The sequence below is a fragment of the Sorex araneus genome, chromosome 3 (genome assembly GCF_027595985.1).
Source record: "Sorex araneus isolate mSorAra2 chromosome 3, mSorAra2.pri, whole genome shotgun sequence".
Lineage (NCBI taxonomy): Eukaryota > Metazoa > Chordata > Mammalia > Eulipotyphla > Soricidae > Sorex > Sorex araneus.
This window is the reverse complement of record NC_073304.1, coordinates 25,142,097-25,162,359: the sequence shown is the minus strand read 5'-3', so window position 1 is coordinate 25,162,359 and position 20,263 is coordinate 25,142,097. Positions and strand designations below refer to the sequence as shown.

The 20,263-nt window shown below is 47.4% G+C and overlaps 1 protein-coding gene across 2 annotated transcripts in view; it reads left to right on the top strand.

Annotated features, from left to right (window-relative positions):
* The first annotated feature begins 16,601 nt into the window (after nucleotides 1–16,601).
* The window catches only part of GPATCH2L (G-patch domain containing 2 like), a 45,057-nt gene continuing 41,395 nt past the window's right edge, over nucleotides 16,602–20,263 (top strand). For both annotated transcript variants that reach the window (XM_055131363.1, XM_055131364.1), the window contains exons 1-2: nucleotides 16,602–16,734; nucleotides 18,971–19,642. In XM_055131363.1, coding sequence (XP_054987338.1) covers nucleotides 18,981–19,642 — 662 coding nt within the window. In that variant the 5' untranslated portion in view covers nucleotides 16,602–16,734; nucleotides 18,971–18,980. The remainder of the gene's footprint in view (nucleotides 16,735–18,970; nucleotides 19,643–20,263) is intronic.

The window sequence follows — 20,263 nt, the reverse complement described above, 5'->3', positions numbered from 1 at the left end:
GTGCCGGGCATCAAATCCAGGTCAGACACCTGCAAGGCAAGTGCCCTATATTTTGTACTGTTTCTCCCCCCCAAAATAAAAAGGAATAAGTGGAAGGTTTAAGCAAGTAAATATTGGGGTACCTTGTTTTTCATGCATATTGGTCTTTCCAAGTTTGATACTGCCAAGAATAAAGACGAAGCAAAAGCCAACCTGAACATCCAGAATAGTAGCTTTGAGATTCTAGAGCAAGTCAAGGCCAGAGATCATAAAGAAACGACCACGGCAGATTGGTCCCAAAAAGGTGACCGTGTTATCAGTGATGAAATAAGTGGTAAAACTGAGCATTTTTTTTTTAACTCCTCTTGTCTGAGGTAATTTGGAAGTTAAAAAAGGACTTAATGAACTTATGGATTTGAATAATGAGATTTTTTTTTCAGGCAGAATGTTGAATCAGCTGGCTTGTACTGACTGAATATGACAGAGTATTATGAGAAAGACAGATGCTATAAAAGGAAATAATCAGGTTGTCAGCAGAATTTAGAGGTATTAAGACAAGTCTGCAATGGTAATGCTCATGCTAAGCCCACATCCCCAACCTGAAACTTCTTCATCATCATCATCATCATCATCATCATCATCATCATCATCATCCCATTGATCATTGATTTTCTCCAGCGGTTTCAGTAACGTCTCCATTTGTCCTAGCCCTGAGATTTTAGAAGCCTCTCTTTCCTCGTCCTTCCCAATGGTGCCACATTGGACTCTCTTTCCTCGTCCTTCCCAATGGTGCCACATTGGAGGCTCTTTCAGGGTCAGGGGAATGAGACCCATTATTGTTACTGGTTTTGGCATATGAATATGCCACGGGGAGCTTGCCAGGCTCTCCCATGTGGGCAGGAAACTCTCAGTAGCTTGCCAGTTCTCCAAGAGGGAGAACTAGGCTGTAAGATGTCGAGAGGCCGCATGGTTTTATAGTCTCTGGATGTTGGCCATTGATGGGATTACATTGATGGGATTATGACTGGGGGCACTTTCTGGGTATGACTGCCTAGCTACTGGAAAATGGGGATCTGGGTGGATGAGGCCCAGTCCCGATCCGAGCAGGGATGGAGATCTCAGCCCCGGGTCCCACACATCTGGGTTCCTCTGCCGGTTCCTTCCTGTGTGAGGCTCGTCCAAACATGTGGAGAGGGGCCTTGAGCATGACTGTGGCTGGGTTCCAGAGGTCTTTGGCTGCCGGGGCTCTGCTCGGGGTGGGGAGGGAAACTCAACCCATCCACTCCGAGAGGGCCTGGTGAAGACAGCCAGGTGCGGGGGCAAGAGACTCTGCGTTGCTCTCTTCCGGGAGTTTGGTTTTATAGTCTCTGAATGTTGATGGGCCGTTGATGGGATTATACAGCACCGGGGCCAGCCACAGCCATGCTCAAGGCCCCTCTCCATATGTTCTGATGAGCCTCACGTATTAAGGAACAGGAGAGGAACCCAGGTGTGCGGGTCCTGGGGCTGAGGTCTCCAAGTCTGCTCAGATTGGACTGGGCGTCTTCCGTCCAGATCCCCCATTTTCCAGTAGCTAGGCGGTCACACCCAGAAACTTAATGATAGTTGAAACTTTTCCAGAAATGAAAGTCAATCAGGGATCAGATCGCCTGCCATCCCCAGCCCACTCTTTCACTTAGCATGACTTCCTTCTTTCTGTTCCTTTCTGCCTACAAAAGCCTTTCTGCCACAAAAACCTTGCATATCCATTCTATTTGCGGGATTAATGGACAAAGCCATGAAAGTCTTTGAAATTTACTGAGGTTAGGGACAGAGATATAGTACAGGGAAGGGATTTGGGAGTTTATCTTGCTTGTCGCTGACCTGATTCAATTCCTGGCACCACCTATGACTCAGAGAACACCACCAGGAGTGACCCCTGAGTACAGAGTCAAGAGGAAGCTAAGTCTAGCCAGATGTGGCTCGAACCCTTCTTCCACCCCCAAATGTACTGAGTGGAAGCCTTGACCACTCCCAGGAAGCCCAGCGTGACTTGGACCAGGGTAACGTGCCTCCAGCCCTCTCAACCTAACACCACAGGACTCTGTCCAGGCCTGTTTGACCATGGCGTGGTATTTGCTGCAAGTTACTTGCACAGGCAGATCCCCCAGTAGGCAGGCAGTTGGGCTCATTGTTACAGCTGCTACTCTTGGCTCTGTACAGCTCTTACCCAAGTACTCAAGACTTCCAGGTTTTAGCTGCTTCCCAGGCCTGCCCAACTCCAATGTCACGGCTGCTGCTGGGCAAGAGCGACTGTGAGTCCGAGTTCCCGGTCCAGGCCTACCTGGCCCCGAGCTGCGCCTACACCAACTCAGTCACAGCCGCTGCCAGGGACTTCCGACCATGAGCCCTGATCACTGCCTAGGCCTCTCAAATAAGGACCCCCCAGCCCCCTCACCTGTAATACTAGGCGTAATGAAGAGCTGGAGGAATTCACCAGCACTGAAGGAAAAGAGAGAAAAATCTCCCAAGAACCCTGATGAAGACTTCAAAAGAACAATCGTTGTGATGATGTTCACCGAAATGAGGAAATCAATGGGAGGGGAACAATGAGGACAGAGTAAGTACAAGAAAAATCCGGCAGAGAGCATTATGCTAAGGAATACACAGCTACTCTAACAAACACAGAGATTCAGCAGCAGAATGACAGAAGCTAAAAATCAAATCAGTGAGCTCAAGGAATATAAAAGAAACCATAACAAAAAAAAAAGAACAGAAAAAGAAAAAACAGTTTTTTTAATATATTTAAAAATTTTTTGTTTTGTTTTGGGTCACAACCAGTGATGCTCAGGGATTGCTCCTGATTCTGTGCACAGGAATGATTCCTGGTGGTACCTGAGAGATCTTATAGGATGCTGCGGATTAAACCTAGGTCGGCCACATGCAAGGCAAGCAACTGACTCTCTGTACCATCTCTCTGACCCCCAAAAGACTTTTTAAAATGAATGTAACAAAAGAGATTTAAAGGATATCATCAAGAAAATCAACACTTGCCTCTTTACTCCAGAAGAAAATGAAAGAGGGCAAGGAACAGAATCCTTATTTTAAAAAACAATAAAGCTCCCCCAACTTTAGAAGGAGAGGGACACCCATATTCAGGAAGCTCATATTTGTACTTAAAGTGACCAAAGTCAGGGCTGGGGAGATAGTATAGTGGGCAGAGGGCTCTCCCTTGTACTCAGTTCACCCAGATTCGATCTCCAGCATCTCATACGGTCCCATGAGCCTTCAGGAGTGATCCCTAAGTGCAGATCCAGAAATAAGCCCTAAGCACTTCCAGCTGTCACACCCCGCCTACCCCCACCCTCCCCCAAAACAAAAACAAAACACCAAAAATTACAAAGTCAGCCCAGGAAGTGGCTTAGTGGTAGAATACATGCCTGCTGATATGAAGCATGCCACTGCAAAAACAGGGAAGAAAGCAAAACAGAGGAGAAGAAGAAAGAGGGTAAGAAGGAGGAGAAGAGTTATTAAAGCTAGAGTAGAAATAGAATCCTGAAACTAGCAAGCAAAAAGCAGAGTCACATACAAAGGGCCACCCTCCCCTCATGACCCCCGTCCCTCTTCCAAACTCACAGGAGATCTCTCAGCTTAAACTTTACAGATCAAAAATCAAGGGTAAGACATATCCAAAGTTTCAAATGGAAAATTCCTCAAATCAAAAATACTCTATCCGTTAGGTCATTACTCATATTTGTAGAAATGATAAAAAGTCTTTCATAAAACAGTAGTTAAGGGAATTCTTGAACACAAAAAGAGCCCCATAAGAAATACTAAAGGGTCTTCTGTAAAATGAAAAGGATCAATCCCAAATCACAGGTCATAAGATACCAAAAAACTAAATTTGGTATTATTAAACTTAATTAAATTATTAAGTAATTATATTTAATAATTTATTAATTTTGGGGTCCTTAGAATGAACTTAAGAATTACCTGCCTTAAAGTTAAAGTGTAATAAAAGCTTAGAAATCTAGACATAAACTTCATAGTACTATATTTCACTATGTAATTTTAAATCCTGGGGTTTAAAAAACAAAAAAGTAATAGTGGCCCAATAAAGAAAAAAAGCTTCAAACAATGACTGTGCCCCACTTTTTCCCCTTAGACACATTTGTCAATGGAGCCTGATCCCTTCATCAAAGGACAAGGGGAAGAAAATAGAGACCAAACAGAGGAAGACAAACTGGTAAAGCATACAGAAATCATACAGAAAAATGGAAATAAATTTCTTTACATTCACGAAATGTCATGGACTGAAAGCATCAAACAGAGCAATCCCCCGGCCTCCTGCTGCTTATAGGAGACCCCACTTGAACCTGAGTGATAAACATAAGCTCAGAGTAAAACCTCCAAGAGAAAAGCATACAGACAAATGATCTATAGACTGAAAAGGCCAGGACCAGCCATACTCATATCAAACAAGATAGATTTCAAGCGAAGAAAGGTTAGGAGAGACAGGGATGGTTATTCTATTATGATTAAGGGGTCAACACAATCAAGAGGATGTAACAATAACATCTATTCGCCAAATGAAAGGATATCAACTATATAAAACAACTCTTCTCAGGCCTGAAGAGACCTTCAGAGCAATACAATAGTGGTAGGAGACTTTAATACTCCCCCTCAACAGCGGACATATCACCCAGACAGAAAATCAATAAGGAAGGAAATGACAGACTTAACTGAGGACTTGGAGGAGCAGGTCTTAATAGACCTTACAGGACTCTTCACCTCCCCCAAACCAAATACACCTTCTCTAGTGCCTCGGGAACATTCTCTAGGATAGGTAATGTGCTGGAACAAAAACCAAGTGTCCATAAAGTAATCAAGACTGGAAACATAGAGTGTCAAGTCACATGACAGATGAATGGCTATAGAAGGGGGTGGTATGAAGATACACCATAGATTTCTGCTCCACTTTAGGAAAGAGGAAATCCGGTGGGTGTTAGAACATGGATAGGACTGGAAGGGATCCGGCTAAGTGAAGTAAGTCAGGAGAAACAAATACCAGGTGATCCCATTCATTTGTGTTCTCTAAAGAAACAGAACAGTATAAAGAACTGACAGTGCCCCAGGGGAAATACCATTAGAGATGACCACAAACCGAGGTGGACCAGGGTGTGGGAAGAGCGGTAAAAAGGAAGACTGATGGGGAAATATTAATGCTTGATTAGTGGTAAATGTGGTCTGGTAATATTGTTACTGTAGTTCCTAGGCATTTACACATTTATACTCTTGAAAACCAATAATACTTCAGTAGAAAATAATTCTAGAAAGTTCCACAGTTGGGCTGGGGGAGAGAGCACAGGAATTAGAAGCACATGCTTTGCCTATTCTTGGCAACATAGCCCCCTCTGGGCATTACCAGGTATGGCCTCAGAGACACTGGGCACCACTAGGTCCAAGTAGTGGTGGGTGCACAGCTGGGCGCTAACACTGAATGGCCCAGCCTGGCTTTCCCAATACCGCAGGGAACAACCCCAGGCCTCCTGAGCAATGTTTGGGAGTCCTCTCCTAACACACAAAGATTATTCAGTTGAATGGAGCTTTATTTTTTTTTAATTTGAATCACCGTGAGATACAGCTACAAAGCTTTCATTTCAGTCACACAGTGATTGAACACCCGTCCCTCCACCAGTGCACATTTTCTACCACCAATGTCTCCGGTATTCCCCCCCTCCCATCCCATTCCTCCCCCTACCTCTATGGCAGACAATTTCCCCCATACTCTCTCTCTACTTTGGGGCATTATGGTTTGCAATACAGATACTGAGAGGCTATCCAGTTTGGTCCTTTATCTACTTTCAGTGTACATCTCCCATGCCGAACTATCCCTCCAACCATCATTGACTCAGCGATCCCTTCTCTGTTCCAGCTGCCTTCTCCCCCGCTCATGGAGCTGTTTAAAGTATTTCTTTTCATGTCTTCCTTTCCTTCATCATTGCTCTTATTGTAACTGTGATGACCAGAGTTCTCACACATGCACACACACACACACACACACACACACACAAACGTATGCATGCATGCATGCATGCACGCACACACATATTCAGTGGTACTGCTTGAACATTTTTCTTTGTGATGCTGTGGCAAAGGGGGGCAGAGGGGAGTTCACACCAGGGTGAAGTGTTGGGTGTGACATACCCGGGTATAGTGCTCACCAAGAGTTTTGTTCCTTCGATGTGGCGCCTGGGCACCTGCTCCCCAGAGGTGGCACTCTTAGGGGGGGTGCTAAGTCCATTCTGGCTGTAGTTGTTGGGCGTTGCTGTGGTGTTCAGAAAGACACTCACCAGGGGTCACACATCCTACCGACCTATATCTTTTTCAGTTTGTCTTGGTGCCATACCTGGGGATGCTAAGGAATTACTCCTGGTGCTGGCTGAGAGACCACATGGGGTACCAGGGATTGAACTTGGGTCAGCCACATGCAAGGTAAGCACCCTACCCACACTGTTCTGTCTCTCCAGCCCTCCACCCATGCCGGGGACCAGCCCCAGGCCAGGAGTAAGTAATCAAGACAGACATAAGAGAGAAAAGCATGGGTGAGGGGGTGGGGCACAGCCCCGTGGACTGAAAGCCCCAATTCTCCATCACATTCCTTATTTATTCTCCTAGACCAATAGTCGTTGGAAGAATAAGGGAAAACATTTATAGACATTTGCCAATCTATGCTAATCTAGCCAGGACAAGCTTTTTCACGTCAGAGGGGACTGGCAGCTGTAGGTGAAGAAGTCTCTGAAGGAATTTTCACCGGGAGAGGTAGCAGAGATGAGCGTCACAGACCCCCACCAGGGGGCTTTTCCCCAGAGTGCTGGCTTTTCAGGAGATAAAGTTCCCATAAACCACACATCCTGTTCTATCCTCAGTCTATCTAACTAATCTTTTAAACTAAGTATAATCCTTATATGCAAGTATGTGCTTACACACACACACACACACACACACACACACATAAACACACACATACACACAGAGATTTCTATTTAGTGGTGGTCAGTGAATGTCACATAGCTTTACTGGGGAGTATGGCTGGAAATCATTGGGGGTGCTGGGATTCACAGGCAGGAAAAGTGTCGGGTTCAAAGAGCAGAGCCTTGGCGTCATCTTGAGAGTACTCGCTAGCATCAAGGGTGGCACCTGTGGCCTTCCACTTGCAAGGCAGATGTTCTAAGTCACTGGACAGTCCCAGGGTGCCTAAATTTTATTTTATTTAAAATTTATTTTTACAGAATCACTGTGAGATACACAGTTACAAGGTTGTTCATGGTTGGGTTTCAGTGATACACTGTTCCAACACCTATCCCTTCACCTGTGTACATTTCCCACCACCAATGTCCCCATTTTCCCTTCCACCCCTCCACCCCCACCTCAGTCTGCCTCTATGGAAGTCACCTCTCTCTCTCTCTCTCTCTCTCTCTCTCTCTCTCTCTCTCTCTCTCTCTCTCTCTCTCTCTCTCCTCTCTCTTCCCTTTTGGGCATAAACTTTAATTCTGACAAGGGGCTCAGAATGTACTGGATTGAAAAAAAGAAGACTCCTCTGCATCTCCTGTATCCTGTGGTGTTAAACATTTTTTTGTGTGTTTGGACTGGAGCAATAGCACAGTGGTAGGGCATTTACTTTGCACGTGGCAACCTGGGTTCGATTCCTCCATCCCTCTCGGAGAGCTCGGCAAGCTACCGAGAGTATCCTGCCCGCACGGCAGAGCACGGCAAGCTACCCGTGGAGTATTAGATATGCCAAAGACAGTAACAAGTCTCACAATAGAGATGCTACTTGTGCCTGCTCAAGCAAATTGATGAACAATGGGAAGACAATGCTACAGTGCTAATTTTTATTTTTAAATACAGGGCCTTCCTGGAGATAGTCCAGAGTTAGGGTGTGTGCCAAGCAGATTCCTGACCCTGGTTCGATCCCTAACACCACATGGTCCCATCAGCGTGACCAGGTGCAGCCCTGGAGGTCCCTGAGCTCTGCCGGGTCGTCTGGGTGGTGCCTGGCCCTGTGGGCTCCCAGCAGCATGGTATCCCTGGGCCCTTGCATGGAACCACTGACCCAGGTGGCTGAGAGTTGCTTGGGGGGAAGCTTTCTGAGCATCACTTAGGAAGGTCCCTTCCCCGAAAAAGAGTTTGGATGTAATAGAAGGCCTGGGAGTTCCATTCCTATGATGAGTATGATAGAAGGATCTGTGTTTACCTTCCTACCTTAAACAAGTGAAGCCATACGAGTCCGGAGTGACTCAGTCATAAGGCACCTTCTTGCATGTGTGAAAACTTGAATTCCATTCCCACAACACACACACACACACACACACACATTACACACATGGGATACAAACATTTCAGTATTCAAAAAGACAAAATAACGAATATTTTTATTTTATTTTATTTTTTTGCTTTTTGGGTCACACCTGGCGATGCACAGGGTTTACTCCTGGTTCATGCACTCAGGAATTACTCCTGGCGGTGCTCGGGGGACCATATGGGATGCTGGGGATCGAACCCGGGTCGGCCACATGCAAGGCAAACGCCCTACCCGCTGTGTTATCGCTCCGGCCCCTCCCAGAAATATTTTTAAACAATTAAAAATGACCAGAAAAATAGAAGCAGGAAAGTGAAACCATAAGATAAAGCAAAATCAATAAAACTGGACCCAGAAACAATACAGGTGACAGAACTATTGGAAGAATTCAAGTTTTTATAAGTAAATTCCACTTTTTTAACAAGACAGACAAAACCATGAGCATATCAGAAAGAGAGATAGAGATGGTATTTTAAAAGAAAATTGAGGCCAGAGAGTTAGTATCACTTGTATCACTTGTCATCCCGTTGATCTTCGATTTGCTTGAGCGGGCACCAGTAGCATCTCCATTCACCCCTGTTGCTTGCTGGTGTAGCCCAATGATATTTGCTTGCTCCAGTAACAGGAAGAGCCTCAAACCGTTCATTCAGGGCTTTGATGAAAAAGTCTAACCATCTCGTTGGTGGGCAGCCACGCAGTCTTTTGACATCCCGTGGAATCCAATCAGTAACAGCTCTCGTCCAACAGTCGTCTCTCGCATTACGTGTCCGGCCCATCTGATTTTTGACGCCTTGGCAAATGAGACAGCGTCCCTGATTCTTGACTGGCGACGGAGGTCCAAACTCCAGATTCCTTCTCTCACTTGAGTGAAACATGATACTCCAAGCATAGCTTTCAATTCCTCTTTGGGATACCCTAATAGCGTTCTCATCTTGTTCCATCACAAAATGGATTTAAGTTCTTCTGCATGAACCATAAAGACTTCAATAAATGTTACCACCACAAAACATACAATTCAACTATTTGAAGAGGGTACGGGAGAGATAAGAGGAGCCTTGCATCACAGAAGCTGGCCTTCACTTTTGCCAGTTCACTGTTCTCTCTCCTGTGGAATGATCAAAGTTATTTCTGTCATCACTGATGCCAAGAGGTGCTTGGCACCTTCTTAGACCTCCCACCCCAATTTCCTGCTACCAGCAAGGTTTGTATCAAGCAAAGTAGCCAGGATTCTGCAGTCCGGGAGGAGCATGGGGTACTGGGAGTTACTCACTTTTCCACTAAATGCAGACCCTTCCCACCTTCTTTTGTAAACAGGGCTTATGCCTATTTTTTTGTAAACAGGGCTTATGCCTATTATATAGTAGTGTCCTCGGGACTACTATATACATTTTTTGAAAGATCCAGAAAGTCTTGGTTCAGCTGAGGGAAGGTTGAAGCAAGGAGAAAGGAAATGGAAGAGAACTATGGAGAAAACAGGAGGAAGCATGCATTTCCTCTGTAACACAGATTCTTTTTTCTCTTGAAAGCCCCAGGTGTGGTCAATGTTATTTGGAAAAGGCTTGGAGGAGAGGGGTCTAGATGAAGTTGAGAGCTAAATAGAGGGCAGATTGAAGACTGTGAGTGTGAGCTCAAACGTGGGTGTGTTCAGTGGCTGAGAACCATTCCCCCGGGCCAGCCAATAGTGATGGATGAACAAAGGAACAAGGAATGGGGCCACAGGCTGGTTGGTAATCAGTGACTGTTTATTCCAGTCTCATGTTAGTTGTTAGTTATATAGAGATTGTGAAGGGAGGGGGTACACATTAGGTGATTAGGTGTGGTTGAATATTATCATAACAATAAACAGATGGAAAACCCTTCCTTCAGGGGACGTTCTTCTAGGAGATTAATTCAAGGACAAAATCTCACCTGGGGCTTCAGCACTCTAGATTACAAGATCTTCTCAAGGGTGGGATTCCAACAAGGGCTTCTTGCTTTCTTCCCTTAACCAGTATCTATTTAAATAATCACATTAAATTTACTTCTCTTATTTTTCTTTTTTGGTCACACCCAGCATTGTTCAGGGGTTACTCCTGGCTCTGCACTCAGGAATTACTCCTGGCGGTGCTTGGGGGACCATATGGGATGACAAGAATTGAACCCGGGTCAGCCGCGTGCAAGGCAAATGCCCTACCTGCTGTGCTATCACTTTGGCCCCCAAATTTACTTCTTAATAATATTTCTAGCCATTTTTTTATGGATACAGCAAGAGATACATTAAGCTTAAATGGTGGCTTTTCTTGGGGACATCTCGCTGCATATCTCAGACTACAATCCTCAGGCCAGGTTAGTCTTTCCTAACCCCAGCAGGGTCCTTATTCAGTTACTTCTTTTTGGGTCATGACAGAGTTTATTTCATGACCCATATCTTATTGTGCATTTAGCCTGTCCCTTTCGATACCAGGATAGCTTATGGCTTGCCCTAGGTCAACCCAAGTCCTCATCGGGACCCTCCTTTTGGGGGTGTTAGAAAGTAAGGGCAACTGATGCATAAGTCGAGTAACATAATGGATGCCCAGCAGAAAATACTCTTCAGAGTCGATTAACTCCCATGTTATAAAAGCATAGCATCAACTGTCTTCTTATGTCTATACAAAAGAGGACATTGTTAAACCATGCAAAAGACATAAAAGGAAAGAGAAAAGCAATATAATATACAAACAATACTTTGTTTTCATGATGGTGCAGAGGAAAAACTTTTATACACACTTACAGAGAATTATGTATATGTATGTGTACATACATCTTCTGTAAAAGGGTACAAACCATTTGAAAAGAAATTTGGTCCTATTTATTAAAGTGTAGAATTAAAAAAAGAAAGAATCTGCCACAGAATGTTTCCCATTTTCTATAGGCAATTACAGAGTATGAAATCGGTTCATCTTGCCCCATCTGATCCTTCCAGCCTATATAAGTCTTTTTTTTTTCTTTTTGGGTCACACACGGCTATACTCAGGGGTTACTCCTGACTTTGGACTCAGGAATCACTCCTGGCTGTGCTCAGGAGACCATATGGGATGCTGGGAATCGAACCCTGGTCGGCCGCGTGCAAGGCTAACGCCCTACCCGCTGTGCTATCGCTTCAGCCCCTAGCCTATATAAGTCTTATTTTGCAGTTTCTCAGAACTTTCTTCTTGCTAGACGAGATGACGCCTGATTCACAAATCATTAAATTAAAAATTAGGTGTTGGATAGAAAATTATCTTATTTTTTGCACTGAAGATGGCTTTCAAGTATCTCACCAAAATAGCAGGATCCCAATGGTACATTCCCAGAAGGGGAACAGTGGAGAAACCCTGATTTGATAGGCACAGTGGGAGAAATTGAGCTCTGCTTCCACATCGTGATTTGAAAACGCTGGTGAATTTAGCATAAGGCCAGAAACAAATGCTCATTTTTTTTCTTTTTGGGTCTCACCTGGCGATGCACAGGGGTTACTCCTGGCTTTGCACTCAGGAGTTACTCCTGGCAGTGCTCAGGGGACCATATGGGATGCTGGGGATAGAACCTGGGTGCAAGGCAAACGCCCTACCCGCTGTGCTATCGCTCCGGCCCCACAAATGCTCATTTTTAAAAAGACATTCAGAGCTTTCAAACCAAATGCGACAGCTGACACCCTAGGATCTGGTATGATTTTTGGAAGTGAACTTCACTTAAGTAGAAGAGGGGTGGGTGATTGTCAACAGCTTTTGGACATTCATTTTCTTCTAGCCTGTGGGAATCACAAATTCAGTACATCCCCAATGGAATTAATCACCTTCCCATCAGGCCAGTTTTCTTCTTGACTTCCCTAGCTGTCTAAATGGCATTGACCACTCGAAGTCTCACTGATCCCAGGCCCCTGTCCTTGATCACTTCTCCTTTCATTCTTCCCCCCCACCCAATTTTATTTTTATAAAGTTGTTCACAAAAATTTATTATGTTCAATATTCCAACATCAATTCCAACACAATGTCACCTTCCCACCACCATTATTTCAAATTTTCTCACCACCAACCAAGCCTTCCCCAAAAGCAGGTCCTACATAATTTTTTTTGAATGGCTTGTTAAAAAAATCCAAAAAAGACATGAACAACGGCTCCTCCGCTCCTAAAAGACCATGATCCTGGAGGCCCAATACTTTCAGAACCCAGCAGCTTCTTGCAGAAATGCCTCTAGACTGTGAACTACCCTACGGCCCCATGCTGCCCCAGGAGGGGAAAGGTTTTTCTCTCTTGGCCTTTCCTTTCGGCAGCAGTGTGGTGACCGCCATCTTGTAAGGCCCACTAAAGGGAGGTACGAGCTTGCAGTGATGAGACTTCTGGCATAAATTTCTCTGGACTTGATTACTAGAATACCAGAAATCCAAAATAGCTCAGCCGTGACATATGAAGACCTCATATGTTCTTCATTCTCAGCAATGAAAAACAAATTATCAAATGATGCCTTTTCAGCAGGTCTGATTGTTGGGGGAAAATTCTAAATAATAATAGTGAGTTTTCTGTTGAAATGTTGAATGTAATCAAAGTAAAGAGAGATAAAGTGAAAATCATAGGCCACACAGGTAGGGGGTGGGTAGGATGGGAGGTATACTGGGGTTCTTGGTGGTTGAACATGTGCACTGGTGAAGGAATGGGTTTGATCATTGTATGATTGAGACTTAAGCCTGAAAGCATTGTAATTTTTTTATGGTGATTCAATAAAAAAAAAAAAAAAAAAAATTTCCTTAGAGGAATATGTGTGAAGATTGTTGTATCTCATATCTCACCCTAGAGCTATTAAGCCCTTGTATAAGAGATTACTAACTTGTTACATATTGAGCTTTGGTTTTTTTTTTTTTTTTTTTTTTTTTTGCTTTTTGGGTCACACCCTGCGATGCCCAGGGGTTACTCCTGGCTCTGCAATCAGGAATTACCCCCTGGCAGTGCTCAGGGGACCATATGGGATGCTGGGAATGAAACCTGGGTTGGCGGCGTGCAAGGCAAGCGCCCTACCCACTGTGCTATTTCTCCACATATTGAGCCTTGTGTGATAATATTTATTTATTTTTGGATTGAGATCGATTGCCCTCTACCTTAACCCCATCAAATGTGGTGTGCTGCTCTTGGTACATCAGTGGAATCGAGTACAAAATGTTGCACAGCCGCAAATGTGGGCGCCCATTCCAGAGATTCTGAAATTTTAAATAGGGTGATAGATACAACTGGAGACGACTTTAGGATCTGGAAGCATCTTTGCAGCTTGTTGCTCTCTTCTGAGATTTATTTGTGAGTCTCTCAATCATGGCCACAAATGAGCTTATATGGCACCAGAGGCAGTTTGTAGGTGTGACCAGGAAAGACAGTGAAATGGGGTAGGTCGCTCATTCCCAACTCCATGAGAGCCTGGAGATTCTGGTCACAAAAGCCATAGACCCAATTTTTTCAGTAGATTCATTCTCACGCATGGGCAGGGGGAGTAGGGGGCACATCCCGAGCCTGTGGAGATTGGCAGTGAGCATGGCAGCAATTGGGTTCTGGAGGGTTTTGGCTGCTGGGGCTTTATTGGGGCTGGTGCTGGGTCCTCCAGCCCTGGGGTGCCCTGGAAATGAGGTTCAGTCTGGTGTAGCATCTGGAGACATCTCTGCAGCTTGTAGCAGGATTCCAAGATTTATTTGTAAGGCTCCTCATTCCCTATAAAAGTTTTACCCTCAGACATTCTGTAAAACCAATGACAATAAGGGGTATGTGATATGTTCACTTAAAATGGAAGTGATTTAGGCTGATGTCAAATTGATCATTCTGGTCATAGTCCTATGAAAATATTCAATTAATTTCCTTTACACATGAAATGGAGTCTGACTTCACATTTTTAGAGTAACCCTTTCATTGAAGCATCATAGACACACTGACATATGCAATCGGAAGTTTGTGACTTTCCATGCCATTAAATATTCTTTCCCAACATCAGTTTTATAAGAGGTTGGCAAGATATTTCAGTGTACAGGTAAATCACAATTAAGTTAGGTAACCCCTGTGTAGGATTTATACATTTTTTCCCCCTAGAGTTCTCCCCCACTCACTATATGCAAAGATGCCCATATTTAACATTTTTGTGCACATTTCCAATTTTTTTCTAAGGATAAACAGAAATGGAATGAGTCAAATGACACGTGAATTTAATTAAACTGATTATTTAGTTTTGTATTTAGGCCACACCCAGCGGTGTTCAGGACTTATTCCTGGCTCCGTGCTCAGGGACCACTAGTGGTGGGGCTCTGGGTACCGTATGAAGTTCTAGGATCAAATGCAAGCACTTGCGTGCAAGGCAAGTAATTACTCACAGTACTATCACCTGCCGCTTTTCTACTTAAGTGAAGTTCTCTCCTACAAGCCATACCAGCTCCGAGGGTATCAGTTGCTGCATTTGGTTTGAAAGCTCCAAATGTCTTAAAAAATGAGCATTTGTTTCTGGCTTTATGCTAAATTCACCAGCATTTCCAAATTAAGATGGGGAAATAGTTTCTCCCATTGTGCCTATCAAATCAGGGTATCTCCACAGTTTCCCTTTTGGGAATGTACCACAGTGATCCTGTTATTTTGGTGAGAGACTTGAAAGCCATCTTCAGTGCAAAAATATGAGAACTGATTCACTGTCCTATTTCTCTGGTCCAGCATGTGCCTTCAAAAATAAGCATTTTATTTTAAAATAGAGGTTGGAAAGATAGTACAAGGATTAAGGCACTTGGCTTGCATGCAGACAACCTCAGTTGATCCCTGGCATCACATATGGTACCCTGCGCACTGCCAGGAGTGATCCCTGAGAACAGTTGTGTGTGACAAAAAACAAACCAACCAAAGTATTAGGTATACAGAAAAACTAGTAATTACTATAGATAGTTCCTATACACCTCACATTTTATATAGCCCACTGTTCTCTATTAATATTTCACACTAGTAGAGTGTAACTGGTCTTCTAAGTAACTAACTGCTTTACACTTTATCAATATTTATTTAGTTTTTTCCCCTATAGTCCCCTTTCTGTCTCAGGATGCCACGTTACTTTTGGCTATGCCTCCTTAGACCTCCTTTGCCTATACTATTTCTCAGGCTTGCTTTGGCCTCCTCTAGCCTTGACAGTTTTGAGGACTATCGGTCAAGCATTCTGTTGTGCCCCCTAGCTGGGGTTTGTGTTTTCCTCTTTTGATCAGACTAAGGTTATGGATTTTGAAAGGAAGAATCTCATGGAGATAAAATTCCACTCTCATCCTTGTGCACCTAGTCCATGTATACCAACACCATTCTTTTTTTGTTTTGTTTTGTTTTTGGACCACCCCTGACCCAGTGGCTCTTCCTGCTCTGGGCTCAGGAGGGAATCGTGGCTGTGCCTGGGGGACCATAGGCGGTGCTGGGTTTTGAACTGGGGTAAACCGCATACCGAGTAAGCACCGTATCTCCTGTGCTGTTTCTCCCACCAGCTTGTCAACACATTTGTCACCTTCCATGTTAACCTTCACCTTCCAGCTGAGAGACTAGTGGCGCCCAGTTTCAACACTACAGATTCACTCAAGGGGCAGTGGGGGGAGGACATGGCTCTGGCCAAAGCACCTGCCTTGCAAGCTGCCTGCTGCAGCTGAGCCCAGAGGGTCCCGGCGGCTCTGCTATGTGTGCCACCCCGGGTCAGCACAACACCCACGGAGGACGGGGGAGGGGGGGCACTAACTCTCCCCTCCTTCTTTCCTTTCTGCACCCTTCCCAAGTCACCATGCACAGCCTACGTGGAGTCAGGAATTTCCGGGCAGGGGGCAGGAATTATAAATTATTTCGAGGTCTTCTTCCCCAGAGCTTTCTCTGCTCTTTCGTGTTAAATGCATTCACATCAATATTCATATCGTCTATTTATCATCGATGTGCACTCACAGCTAACATTTCTTCGACACTTAGAATTACAATCCAATTCTACTTTGGGGTACAGCTCAAGACTCTCTCTCCAAACCTCCTAAAGCTTGTCCCAGCCGTGAAAACTGCGGAGGCGCTTCTCCCCAACCTCACACACCCCCCTGAAAGCAGCGAGCACTCGCGAGGACGCTGCTGCCCCCGTACCCGGGCCCCGCCGAGCGCCGCCCCCGCCCTCCGCAGGTCCTTCCACCCGACCCCTACCGCTTCCGCTCTCCCCGCGGCCCCGCCCACCGCCGGGCGGAAGTGGGCGGGGCCGCGGGGCGGAAGCGCCGGCCGCTGGGGCTCCGGCCTCTCGCTCTGCCGGCCCCGCCCACCCGCCAAGCCCCGCCCCTCCGGCCCAAGCCGGAAATGAGGTCAGAGAGGGAAACCCCGGCGGGGAGACTCGGCCCCGAGACGGCGGCGGCGGCGGCGGCGGCGGGGGCGGCGGCTGGAGGCGGCTGGAGGCGGCTGCTGCAGCTGGTGAGGGGGCCGAGGGGGCGCGTGGGGTCGGGGTCCCCGGCGGCAGCCGGCCGGGAGCGGGCGGGGCTGCGGGCGGCGGCGGGGCGCGCCTTGGGGCGGCGGCGGCGGGGCGCGGGCGGCGGGGCCTGGCCTTTGCGGGCCCGGGGAGGCCGGCGTGGGGGTCTTCTCCGCGTTCCTCTGGCGGGGGTGGGGGGCGCGGCCTGCGTTTCCCGAGGGGGCAGCCCGGCCCTCACGGCGAGCCTCTCCGGCGGTGTCCGCCCCGGACGGGTGCCCCCACCCCTCCCCCCGCCCCGGCTGTCTGCCGCCGCGCCCCCTCCCCGCGACCCCGCCCTCCTTCGGCCCCGAGCGCTGGCCTGGGCTCGGGGCTGGGTCTCGGGGTGTCCCCGGGACCCCTGTGCCTCTTCCCCGAGGGCGGGCTTGGAGGCCCGAGGGGTGTGTGCCCCGCGCTCCGGGGCGGGCCGGCGCGTCCCCCGCGGCTTGGGCCGCATGTTTGCAGACGCCGGGCGTCAGGTGTCCGGGGAGCCGCGGTGCAAAGGGACCGGACCCCCTGGTTTCAGGGGTCAGCCACCTCCCGCGGGCCTCCTCCGCGGGATGGCTTCCCAGCTCTTCCAAAAGCTAAATTTTTTTAAATTTAAATTTATTATTGTTATTATTATTATTTACATTTTTGGGTCCTACCCAGCGATGCGATGCTCAGGGGTCTTACTCCTGGCTCTGCCCTCCGCAGTGGCTCCTGGAGGGGCTCGGCAGCCCTATAGGATTCCAGGGATCTAACCCGGGTCGGCCACCTGTGTACTTACTGCTCCCGCCCCCCTAAAATGTGATTTTTTTATGGCTCCGCCTCTCACGCCCCGAAGAGTTGGATCGAGTTGGCCCTGGTGCTTGAGCTAGGTGGCCCCGCATGGGCCTCCCAACCGGGTTTCCTTGCTGTGATTTCCTTGGCAGGAGGACAGGCCGCAGGGACCGTCGGTGTGGATTGAGCAAGTCCTGGGCCGGGAGATGGGGATGGCACACCCCAGAGTGGCGCCACACCGGTTCCAAGCCCTAATTATGGTCTTTGACACAGATGAGGGGCCTAACTGGGAGCTAGTGGGGGCCGCAAGTGCTAATTTAATATGCGCTTAATTAGATGGTGTGCGAATTCAGCTAGACAGTTCCTTATGGGGTCCTTTGGAAGGGTTGCAAAGGCCCCCCGGAAGTAAGGGGGACTTGAGGGGAGTGAATAGGAAATTGGAAATTTGGGGAACACGCTCAGCCAAGTATCCTGAGACTCCTCAATCCCTTTCATTTCAGTTTTAGTTATAATCTGTGTGTGTGTTTGTGTCCGTGTGTTTGTGTGTGTGTGTGAGAGAGAGAGAGAGAGAGAGAGACACAGACAGACACAGAGAGAGCACTTAACTAGGATGACCACTTAATCTTTTGAAGCTTGGGGAGGAGAGCCTAAATTTTGCTAATTATTAAAAAAAAAGCAGACAGAACATATATATGCTCTCTAGGGCTCTTGATGCTCCAGCGGGTGGTTGGTTTGAACTTTCTCTTCTCTTTCTTTCTGGACTCCCAGGTCCTGCGCTCGCAGGCTGATTCTCGTTCACCACACAGGTGGCGTGACGGTGGGTTGTCGTCTGTTCCTTGCCACAAGCATTCCTAACCTGTGACCCCAGATCACAGAACAGTCCTTTGCCTGTGGTTTTGAAGCTGTGTGTGTTTCCTTTGGAGTCACCATCAGGCCATGTACTGGCAACTTTCTTTGGGGAGAAGAGGGAACGGAAATAATCTATCCCTCAGGTTTCCTCTTTTCGTTTGTTTTATTGCTCGTTGTCTGGTGAGCATTTGTGTTTTTGTGCCTTAAGAACTTGTTGACTTCAGGCACGGAACAAGGCCAAACACCTGTTTTTTTGCTTTGTTTTGTTTCCATTTTGGGGCCACATCCGGCCATGCTTGGGGTTACTCCTGGCTTTGCAGTCTGGAATCACTCCTGGTGGTGCTCGGGGGACCATACGGGATGCTGGGATTGAACCTGGGTCTGCCCCATGCCAGTACCTGCTATACTGCCGTTCCAGCCTCAAACATTTATTTGTAATGGCTTTAAAGGGACCATGGAGGGAACAGAGCTCAGGTCTAGCCAGATAGCAGGTGCTAGCAGATAGACTGCAGTGCCAGATTTTTCTCTGAACATTATTTGACGGCGATCCTACTCACGCTTGCTTTTCCCTCTTGTGAATTTCCCTTTTGGCAGATGTGGCCTCATGGATGAGCTGGTCCATGACTTGGCCTCAGCCTTGGAGCAGACGTCCGAGCAGAATAAGCTTGGCGAGCTGTGGGAGGAGATGGCCCTGAGCCCCAGGCAGCAGAGACGCCAGCTGCGCAAGCGGAGAGGCCGCAAGCGCCGCTCAGACCTCACCCACCTGGCCGAGCACACCTGCTGGTACAGCGAGGCCTCGGAGTCCAGTCTGGATGAAGCCATCAGGGACTGCCGGGAAGTGGCCCCCCTCACCAACTTCAGCGACTCCGATGACACAATGGTGGCCAAAAGGCACCCCGCCCTCAACGCCATTGTCAGGAGTAAGCAGCACTCTTGGCATGAGTCTGACTCCTTCACGGAGAATGCCCCGTGTCGGCCGCTGCGCCGGCGCCGGAAGGTGAAGCGAGTGACCTCCGAGGTGGCCGCCAGCCTCCAGCAGAAGCTCAAGGTGTCCGACTGGAGCTACGAGAGAGGATGCAGGTTCAAGTCGGCTAAGAAGCAGCGCCTGTCCCGCTGGAAGGAGAACACGCCCTGGGCCTCGGCCGGCCACGGCGTGTGCGAGTCGGCAGAGAACAGGACTTTCCTAAGCAAGACGGGAAGGAAGGAGCGGATGGAGTGTGAAGCCGACGAACAGAAGCAGGGCTCCGATGAGAACATGTCGGAATGGTGAGGTCTCCCTTACGAAAGCAAAGACCTGCGGTTGTGGTGGTGGTTGTGGTTGTTGTACTCTGGTGGCTATACCCAGAGTGCAAATGCAGGCTTGATGAGGGCTGCTTTTTTTTTTTTTCCTTTTTGGGTCACACCCTGGCGATGCACAGGGGTTACTCCTGGCTCGTGCACTCAGAAATTACCCCTGGCAGTGCTCAGGGGACCATATGGGATGCTGGGATTCGAACCCGGGTCGGCCTCGTGCAAGGCAAAGGCCCTACCCACTGTGCTATCACTCCAGTACCAAGGGCTGCTTTCTGACTCAGGCCTTGGAGATCTCCTTTAACCAAATCGTGGTGATCTCTGCCCTTTTCAGTACTTCCTGCTTCCCTTTCCCTACGTCAGCAAGACTGTGTAATAGAAAGCCGTTTGTTTTTAAACATCGAGTTAATATCTCAAGTGCGTAGCCAAGAACCTTATGTGAAAAACAAGTCGTGCTGTTTAGGCCATTAGTTTATACATGCGTACTGTTCTTTAGAACCAGCATCTCACTTAGCATAAGGATATGTGTGTGTGCTGTGTGCATGTACACATGTGTGTGCTGGTGCCACGCATGTGCGGAGTTTGTAAACGTTCATG